Source organism: Aplidium turbinatum, chromosome 13 (genome assembly GCF_918807975.1).
Source record: "Aplidium turbinatum chromosome 13, kaAplTurb1.1, whole genome shotgun sequence".
Lineage (NCBI taxonomy): Eukaryota > Metazoa > Chordata > Ascidiacea > Aplousobranchia > Polyclinidae > Aplidium > Aplidium turbinatum.
In genome coordinates this window covers 23417868-23428725 of record NC_137484.1, presented here as the reverse complement: position 1 = coordinate 23428725, position 10858 = coordinate 23417868, and the positions used below count along the sequence as shown (strand labels likewise).

The 10858-nt window shown below is 37.1% G+C and overlaps 1 protein-coding gene across 1 annotated transcript in view; it reads left to right on the top strand.

The window, feature by feature from the left end:
- The first annotated feature begins 9696 nt into the window (after positions 1–9696).
- Positions 9697–10858, top strand: part of LOC145781798 (uncharacterized) — a 28329-nt gene continuing 27167 nt past the window's right edge. Inside the window, exon 1 of the mRNA XM_082593468.1 lies at positions 9697–9955. Within this exon, the coding sequence (XP_082449594.1) occupies positions 9730–9955 (226 nt within the window). The 5' untranslated portion in view covers positions 9697–9729. The remainder of the gene's footprint in view (positions 9956–10858) is intronic.

Below are 10858 nucleotides of genomic sequence, written 5' to 3'. Positions count from 1 at the left end.
CCTACCACTGGTATTAAACAAAAATTAAAAAGTGGTTAGATTTAAATCACAATCAATCAATCATATTTATGATGAAGAGCTTAGGCAATGCACCAGCTATATGATGCAATCACTCTAGGAGCAAAGTTTGAGTAAGAAATCAAAAGCCGATTTATTAATTAGATCATCAGAGCACTTTATCAAATAAAGTGTCCAAAGAGGGGTATCCAAGCATACATATAATTAAGGTTTACGAAGTTCAAAATAACTAGCAATTACGATTTATCAGCCAACTCCTGCTTTTAACATTTTTTTTTTTTTGAAGTCGTTACTACCCCCATGAGAGCTTTAGAAAAATTTTCCCGCCACGGGAAAATAATTCAAGAAGGAAAGGGTTAAACATGTGGGCTTCAAAACCACAAATATTACATAGAAAGTAAATTTATCTAGAAAAGTTTACTTGTATCTCTGATTAAAAAATTAATTTAACATTTGTTGACCAGCATTGAAATAAAAGCATGCAAGGTCGAATACAATGAAAAAACTCTTACTTTTAGTGACAAAAACAAGTTAAAAAGCATTAAACTGTCAAAAACAACAAGCCTAAAAACAAGCAACTGCAAACTAAAAAAAAATCCCAAATTCAAGAGAAAATCGTAAACTTGGCAACACTGGTGACTGGTGTTGAAAAAAATCAGCCCAAAATGTAATAGGATTTGTGAAAACCAGATTGCCATTTCAAACTTAATTTTTTGGTAATACTGCAAATTGATAAAAGAAGTTCTTTTAAAGTTCAATTTAAAAAGCAAAAAAAAAAACTTTAAAATAAGTCAAAAAAATGTTAAATCTTTTAACATTTAAAAATTTAAAAAAATTAACATTTCAACATTTAAAAAATTAGCATTTTTTAATATGGTAATTTCTAAAAAAATATGCTATAATGCTAATTTTTTTTCAAATTTGACATTAAAAATGCCAATATGCTAACCCTGCAGAGGCAAGCACACTATTTCAGTCAATAAACAGGGTTTAACCACAGACATTACAACTATAGCCTTTTAACAAAGATGGGCATGACCTTCAAGATCCAATCGTTACCTTGATCTATGATTAGTAATTTGCATGTTGTATATATTCATTTATTGTTTAACATCTTGTTTACTGCCCATTATCAAATTGGTTCAAAGTTTGTCCTAAAATTCTTTGTTCTAAATTCTTTTTTTTTAACTCCTGCTTTTTAACTCCTGCTTCTTTTTTAAACTTTGCTGGGTTAGTGTGTGTTGTCTCGATACAAATCAATTTAATTAAAACAGCTCAAGAGTTTTCAATGATTAATTAGTTATTTTTTCACATTAAAATTGAACCTTGGCACAGCCAAACTAGTTTTTTTAAGCAGAGCTGCCAGACAATTCTGATTCAATCATACTTAAATCGACAAAATTACTTTTCTTTTTTTGCTTATATTTTAATGCAAAGTGTTTGATTTTTTTAAAATTGAAGTTAAATTTTGTTGCATTGTGTCAGTGCAAGAGTGACAGGTTCATTTAAATTGTCACAAATTGTTATTTTGGGCTCAAGCTTTGTCTATTATCATTTGTCACTTAATGTAGGCCTAGTAGCTTACCTTGTAACCCATGCATATTTATCGCTCTAAGATTAAACAATTTCAACACATAGTGAAATAAGCAAAACTAATCATTAAAATTTCGAAAAACTACAGAATGATTTTAAACTTCAACAAACCTAACCAAAATTTCAGTGTTGCCACAAACGTACTGTTCAGTTCAGCTGTTTTTATTTCTATTATGTTCAGTTCAGCAAAAGTAATACACGTCAATATTGCAAAGGTCGAGAAAAAGGTGGAAGTAACAAAAATGCAAACGCTAAAACGTGCTTGAGACTAAAATATTTTATCAAGTTGAAAGAAATTTGGCACGGTCGCAACACCTTCAGAAAAATTTAAGATTAAAATATTTTTCAAAACGTTCAAAACTTTTTCAGGGTTTGAAAATGTTACCAAAAGCTTATTATAATTATGTATATTTGTGCACAAAATGATAAAAAATTATGAAAATTTAGGATTCAAATCCGATCCTGATCTTGTTTCTTTTAAACATACAAGGTCCAGGTTCGATCTGGATTCGGTGAAAAACTGTAAAATCCGGTCCGGATCCGTTTCCTGTGAACCTCTGATTCGAGGGATTTTCCAACCGAAAATTTGGGTAGACACTTTAACCATAGATATCTTACATATAGATATGCAACTCAGCAATCGTGGAATTATCGTCACGCTCGACTGACTTTATGGACACAATCAACAATCAAGGTTGCCAGCTTGGCTAGCGTATCTATGGTAGGCTATTATTGTACGGTTTGGGCTTGGCGAGTGGTGGCTTTTGAGCTCCTTTGGAATATTTTTGATGTCGCATATTTCAAGTTTTCACAGAATAGCCTACTATTAAAAATCAAGACAATAATTTTTCTTCACGTAGGTTACGCAACTTCTGTTTCATGATCGTTGGAACTATCATTTAAGCTTATTTCCAGTGACTCATTAAAGCTTGTTGTAGGCAGTTTACAAACCTGAGATAGAGGGGCGCCGGAACGATTTTAGAGTGAGATATACGGTAGCGATAATTGTCAAACATTTTCAGGGGTTGTCGAGGATTTTCAGGGGTTGTCAGGCATTGTAGAGTAGCTACTTTCAGGCATTGTTGGGAAATTCCAGGCATTGTCGATCAATATCAGTGGTTGACAGGGTTTGGTAGTCATTATGGAACATTTTCAGGCATTGTCGAACATTTTCAGGAATTGTCAAACATTTTCAGGGGTTGTCGAGCATTTTCAGGGGTTGTCAAGCATTGTAGAGTAGCTACTTTCAGGCATTGTTGGGAATTTCAAGGCATTGTCTAGGATTTCCAGGCATTGTCGATCAATATCAATGGTTGACAGGCTTGTCAACCATTATCAGTCATTGTCGGAAATTTTCAAGAATTGTCGAATATTTTTAGGTGTCAGGGGCTCTCAGGCATTATAAAATACTTTAGATTCTTTCTGGCAGGCATTGTCGGCAGTGGCGTAGCTAGGGAATGTGCCGCCCGGGGTGGATTCAGATTTTGCCGCCCCTTCAAGAAAAAGCATGTGAAAACAGGCCCGATTTAGAGGGGGGGCAGAGGGTGCAGGTACCCCGGACCCCCCGACTTTTAAAGGGCCCCCCTACGTGAAAAAAATGTGATTTTTTTACTATTAGCTTTTGTGGTTTCTGCAAAATGCTGTGCAGTGCTGGATTGATGCTACTGTAGACGTCGAGGGGGTGTTTCGCGCCGTAGGCGAATTTTTTTGCACGGGGGCCCCTGATCTAAAAGTGCCCGGGCCTCCCATTAGCTAAATCCGGCCCTGTGTGAAAATGAAATGCGTTTTTTATCAGATTATAATCAAAATCAAAATCTGAAAGTAGCTTAATCTAGAATGCCTGACTACCCCTGAAAATGCTAGACAACCCCTGAAAATGTTCGACAATGCCTGACAAACCCGTCAACCACTAATAATGATCAACAATGCCTGGAAATCCTAGACAATGCCTGGAAATTCCCAACAATGCCTGAAAGTAGCTACTTTGCAATGCCTGACAACCCCTTAAAATGCTCGACAATCCCTGAAAATGTTCGACAATGCCTGAAAATGTTCCATAATGACTACCAAACCTGTCAAACACTGATATTGATCGACAATGCCTGCAAATCCTAGATAATGCCTAGAAATTCCCAACAATGCCTGAAAGTAGCTACTTTGCAATGCCTGACAACCCCTGAAAATGCTCGACAATTCCTGAACATGTTCGACAATGCCTGAAAATGTTCCATAATGACTACCAAACCTGTCAAACACTGATATTGATCGACAATGCCTGGAAATCCTAGACAATGCCTGGAAATTCCCAACAATGCCTGAAAATAGCTACTCTACAATGCCTGACAACCCCTGAAAATGCTCGACAACCCCTGAGTATGTTCGATAATGCCTGAAAATGTTCGACAATGCCTCACAAGCCTGTCAACCACTGATAATGATCGACAATGTCTGGAAATCCTACACAATGCCTAGAAATTCCCAACAATGCCTGAAAGTAGTTAGCCTACTCTACAATACCTGAAACCCCTGAAAATGTTCGACAACTCCTGAAAATGCTCCACGACCCCCCAAAAAGCCGACAATGCCCAACAATGCCTGACAATGCCCGACAATGCCTACAATGCCTGACAAAGGGTATTTAGAGGTACCCTCTGTGACTGTGATTAGTTTTCAATCGCCAGAATCTCCATAAAGCAGTCCATGCGGAACGAGAATGTGACGTCATCACAAGCAATCCATACGTCAACTTGAAAACGAAGAAAGTTTTATTTAAACAAAAACCAAAAAAATATATTAAAAATAAAGTTGTTTTGCTGTGCCAAGTTTGAAGTCAATGCATACAGCCATAGCTACGCTGTTAGCCTTCAAACATCTTACGCACCACTGAGTTGCATATCTATATATAAGATATCTATGCTTTAACATTACCCACTGGTCGAAGAGGTACGCAATCATGCATGACATGTTCATTCGCGATTCAGCTGATTTCAGTCATGTGACTCGTGACGTAATATTCTGATCGAAAAATTTTGATACAAAGAAATTTAACTGAATGCTTCACCACAACCACCGTTGCCTAATGGTTAGGGCAGAGGAGTATAGTAATTTCGATTTCGTGGGTTCGATTCCCACCCTCTGCTAATACTATTTTTTCTTCTGCAACTGAACTGAGTGCAAGAAGGATCTTAATGGTAGCCACTTTAACAAGTCGAAATTGTGACTAAAACACAAATAGTGATTGAACATGTCACGCATGATTGCGTACCTCTTCGACCAGTGGGTAATGTTAAAGCATATCTATGGTTAAAGTGCCTACCGAAAATTTGCGGACGACAGTGTTGCCAGCCTATCTTCTAATTTTTGTTACACAAAAAAAATACGCTATTATTCAATCCTCAATCATTTTATTTTTCGTCATTAACGCATTCGAGACGAAAAGGGTACTAACTAAAAAAATCGATATAGACCTACCAGCACGATAATGAACAGGAAAAGGCGCCAATATCTTGAAAGGTTATAATGTGTCTGAATGGATAATCATGCAGTAGGCTATATGTCAAAAGCCAGCACGACTACAAAATACAAATAGCAAAAAATAAAACAAAAACAAAAAGAAGCACACATGTAGTAGCAATATTTTGTTGTCGAACTGACTTTTATTTAAACCATTCTGTAATTTAAGGTTGGCCTGTTCTGCAGTTTTCTCACAATGGGCTACTTTTCTTTTAGAGTCGCAGGATAATAGCAGTTGAGTTTTTTTTTTGGTATTGTTCTTTCTTCACCCAATTTTTTCCAATTATGATTATATTTTAAGAGTATTTTTTTGGGCTACGTTCCAGCTTGTTTCATCACTTTTGACAATTAGGCCAGAGTAGGCTATATTTCTGTGACAATTTGGCTGGAAATTGAAAAAAGTCTGGCAACATTGTGCAACACTACATTAGTGATGCAAGCCGCGCCGCGCCGCGCCGCGTACGCGGCCGCTTTTGACTTTTTCGCCGCGTGCCGCGCCGCGCCGCGTGGAAGGTTGAAATGACAAAGCCGCGCCGCGCCGCTTGCCGCGTAAACTTTCAAGAAATTAATTTTTCGTAAACGTAAACTTTCAAGAAATTAAACTTTCGTAAACGTAAACTTTCAACTTTTCAAGAATCAGCTATGAAACTTCAAATTTAAATTGGAAACACGGATCAGTTATTTTTCCCTTCGGAAACCCTAAGATGGAAAGCTATGCAAATGCAAATTGCAAATGGCTTGCAGTTGACAGGGTTTTAGGGCTTGCTTGTCAGGGAAGCTGTACGAATGTTTTTGGTTAGTAGCCTAGCTGATAAGCTCAGTTACCAGGCTATAGGCCTAGCGCAACTACCGCATTATTTACTATATCAGTTAGCCCAGTGAGTTCAGGCTATAAGTTTTACTCTTGTGTGTGTAGTTCATATAGCCACTGGCATTATAATTGCATTATTGCTTACAAAAAGTGTTCAAAAGTCCTGATACTGGATCCAGGAACATTCTATTTGTCTTAGTTTGTATTATGTCTTAGAACTTAGATGCATTGCTGATAAGAGAATATGATCTGGTTAGCCTGGCCAATTAGTGCACAACTGTATTGGTACTAGGTTACCAGTTATATGCCATGGATGCTTTTTCCTACAATTGACTTTCTAAACAATAACTCGTTAAAATATTTTTTTTTAATTTTGTAATTTGCGGTGTGCGGTGCGGTGCAGTGTCAAAGTTCCAGATAAATTGCGGTGTGCGGTGCGGTGCGCGGATAGATGAGTCAGTTGCGGTGCGGTGTGCGGATAAAAATTTTGGGTTCGCTGCATCTCTACTACATATCATGATGGGCAGCAGAGCCCGAGTTTTGGACTTTAAAGTAGCCTATTTAGAAGCTGGAGTCTCGAATTTCGGCCTGAGGCTGAAATTCTCCTCCCAAAAACAGGAGCCGGAGTGATGCATTGAAAATACAATTTTACGCTGTACTTGGTGCAGTTGTTATTTTTGGAACTTCAATGGGTTTGTTTCCAATCAGTAGTTTGTTTGTTTTTTTTTATTAAAAAATGTGCCTTTTTTTCATGACAGGAGATAAGAAAGTTATAAGCAGTGCACGTTCACAAGAGGGGGTAAAAGTTGTAACTTTAGTTTAGCGGTAATAAACACAACGTTTCACAAAGAGCACATTGCTTCTTGTAAAACGTGCACTGACAATGTCTCAATCAACCAATTTAAAATCATCTCTCGAGGCAGATCTGATTTTCAGACTAAGATCATGGAAGCCTTAAGAATCAAACGTAACAATCCATTTTTTGTTTAGCCTCTGAGGCTATATTAACAATGTATGGTAAGAATAGCCACTGCTAAACTGAAAAGTATTATCAGCAGTTTGCATTGTAGGAATGAAACATTATTTAGACAAAACCAAGATCTAATTTTGATAGCCTAACATTACTTTTGAATAATGTTGGTCTAAACATTCGCATTTTGTTTTGTAATCCTTTTGCCTGATGTGTAATCAAAGTTTAGCCTAATAACACTCACCAAATGAAACTTTTGACATGTTTGATTAGGAATTTTGTTTGCCCCATCAGCTCAGTGGATGATTGCCTTACTCAAGATCCAGTGGCACTTTTTTGCTTTTTTACTTTGGTGTATTTTTGCGTGGCGCCTCACTGCTTCCAACCCTCAACGAGAGGAAGGAACTTAATGATGATTGAGTGAATGAATCTTTATTCTCGGACTGGGAAAGCCTCTTGCCTGGCAGTTTCCCATACTTGTAGAGGCTTTCAATCACTGATGCAGGCCCGATTACCAAGATTAACAGAGTAAATTTTCTGATTGTTGAAGTTTTGTTGCCTGGAATTATTCCATCCATTAGTTGCTGCTGAATGGAGAGCAGTCCTTAATGTGCATTGCTCAAGCGCACACCCCGAGAGTCGAACCAGCGCTGCTTGATTTTGAAGCTTTTTTGTTCCAGAAATCATGCGCTAACCAATCGAGCTTCTGTAGCTATATTTACAACATTTTTTTCATTTCCAATAGCCAAAAAAACATGTGACCGGGCCTGCGTCAGTGATTCAATGCCTCTACTAGTATGCGAAACTGCCAGGATTAAGCTCTACAAGAAGCTTTTCCAGTCTTAGGATAGAGATTCAATTAATCAACCACTCTTAAACAATAACATGTTTGCACTACATATGCACAACAATGCCAGCAACCCCCCCTTGCGTACTCCACTGACTATATTTATATTTAAAAACGTTAGCTTTATTTTATTTTTGTGTTGCACAGTAGTCAGTAGTGTTAAATGTTGTATTTTTGCTGAACTAAGTCCGTTGATTGAAAGTTATACTTTTTTAACAGTTTTCAAACTTTATTGCTTCATTTATCAAAATTTGAAATACAGTTTTCAAATACTAATCTACAATGAATAAATTATGTCTCCAAAGTCTTTATTCAGTTGTTATGTTTACAAATGTGGACATTTAACTTAATTTTTAAAATTCTATCGATTTGTTTTTTTTTGGGCCCAATTGAAAAAATGTTTTATGACATATGATAATTATTTATTTTCATAAATTTGATTGTTGCAATTTTCTTCTTGAATAGATTGATCAGCTGTGACCTTCCTTATGAAGTTCTTCTGTTTTGATGTGTATTTTTGACTCTTTTTAAAGGCTAGTCCTTCCGACATGCTTTCCATGCCCATAATTTTACTAATGCAGTCGAGGTTTTCACTTGTTCTTTTGTTTGTTTGCCTTGCTCCATCTCAGTCAACATTAAATTTTTCAAGAAGTTTCTTCTTGATATGACCAAAATATTGTATTTTTCTGAGGTTGATGGTAGACTCCAGTTATTGTCTGTCAGGTAACAAATTTATTTGTTTTTCTGTCCATCCAGCTGATGGATGATAATTTCTTGTTTATACCCAGGACTGTAAGCTCCTGGCAGCTATCGCAGCCATGGCCGCAGAGAAGTTGTTAAATCATCTTTGAAACTACTTCACCAGTAGGCCATGTTTGGTTGCTAGCTTCCGCAAGTCAATATTTCCTCACTCTGTTGGAATTTGCATTTTTTCCACTCGCGTATGTGCATAAAACTTTTTGTTTCACTCACATTCTCTTACTGTTTTTCACAAACAAGGCAAAGTCTCTCTCTCACATGCCTACAAGAAATATTGCTGGTAAGTTTCACAACACTTGTGAATGTCTACTTATAAAAACTCGAGGACTGACTCTCCACCTACCACTTGAGAAGCATTTCACAACTGCAGATATGTTTCAGGGTCATATTTGCATAGTTCTTACCTAAATGAATGAAAAACCATGGTATTAACGGATTTTTAACACTACAAATTTGTTATTTTGGCTGCCTAGCACCAGAATCTGGCAGCTGAAAAGAAGCTCTGGCAGGCCATGCTTTTTAATGGATGCAACCTAGTTCGTACCCTGAACAGTTCGGACCCTCAGTTCGTACCCTAAAAAGATCGAGAAAAAAAATTAAAAAAAACGGAAGTCACTGATCGCAGTTTCCGCAAACATTTGAAAATTTTCCCCCTGAAAAGATCGAGAGAAAGATAGCACAAAGCCGAAGTCGCTGATCGCAGTTTCCGCTAACCCTAACCATAGACTAATCTATGCTCTAACCCTAAGCCTCGCTTTTTCCTCAGTTTCCGCTAACCGCGGTTTCCGCTAACCTAACCCTAACCCTTGAGTTTGTTTGCGGAAACTCCGATCAGCGACTTCGGCTTTGTGCTATTAAACTGCGATCAGCGACTTTGGCTTTTTTAATTTTTTCTCTCGATCTTTTCAGGGTACAAACTGAGGGTCCGAACTGTTCAAGGTACGAACTAGGTTGCACCCCTTTTTAATGTCATGTTTGTTGCATCATTGTTTAAAATTCATAATCTTGTGTGGCAATTGGGAATACAAGAGTTTGCTGACAGGCGAGCCTTAATTTTGTATTTTTGCCTATTGGCTTATGTTTTCATCTTTTCACAACGTTGTGGGTAATGTCTCACCGCATTCTGGACTAAATCACACTGTTTTTTTTTAATCATTTTGTGTGAAAAAATGCTTTAACAGATGATTTCAGGCACTTAAAATGTAGACAATTTGAGATATGTTTTGGCTTCTTCTTTTGGTTGTTTTGCAAGACCCATCCTTTAGCAAAGGGCAAACCTGGCAACGTTTTGGGAAAAAGGAATACTTCTTTTCAACTAGTGTAGTTAGAACTAGATCCACGGGAAACAATCGATGCACTGGCGATGGTGGTTTATTGGCAATGCCAAAGACTGACAGCGTGATGAGATTCTTGACCTCTAGAATCCCACCTCCACCTCTCTTTAGTAAGTAGAATTTCCTTCAGTAAAAATAACTAGAAGTTTATAAACAGGGACTGAGGAGCATACACAAAACAGGTCGGCGTAGCTTTTGAACCTGGGGTATACGGAGTCTCATTTTCTGACTCTTGTTTCTACTCCGAAGTTTGTAACTTCACTCCTGCTTCAAAGTTTTTGGAAATATTGACTCCAAACTCGACGCCAATCCATAAACCACAATCCAGGGTATTTTATATGGTTATAATATAGGTGAATTGTTCTTAAACAGTTGTTCGTAAAACAATTGTTTGTAAACAGTTGTTCGTAAAATTCATTCTTTGTAAAACAATTCTTCATAAATCATTTTTTCGTATGTTACACCAATTGGTCGTTATATAGGCCTAGTGAATTGTTCGTTAACAGATGATAGGTCAATTGTTTGTGAACAATTTCCAATCATTCAATCATTTTATTTTTTGTCATTAACGCGTCCGGGACGAAAAAGATTCTAACTACAAAAATCGATATAAACCTACCAGCACGTTAACGAACGGGAAAAGGTGGCAAAACCTTGAAAGGTTTAAAACATGCCTGAATGAAAAATTATGTAGTAGGCTGTATATCAGTAGTTAGCACGGCCACAAAACCCAAAAAAACAAATAGCAAAAAATAAAACAAAAACAGAGAGAAGCACACATGTAGTAATGAATGACAACCTAATGAAAAGTGTTGTGAATTGAATTTGCCAGTTCCAATATTGATGTGGATGAGCAGTAGGGTGGGGTGAAAAAGTACTAATTTTGGATTTGAGCATTCTCTCGCAGATATTTCTTGTGGAGGTTTGAGAAAACATCACACAAAAAATTTCAGCGATTTTTGACAACAGGAACCTACCCACTTTTTGAGTTGAAATTTCATAATATTTCAAAA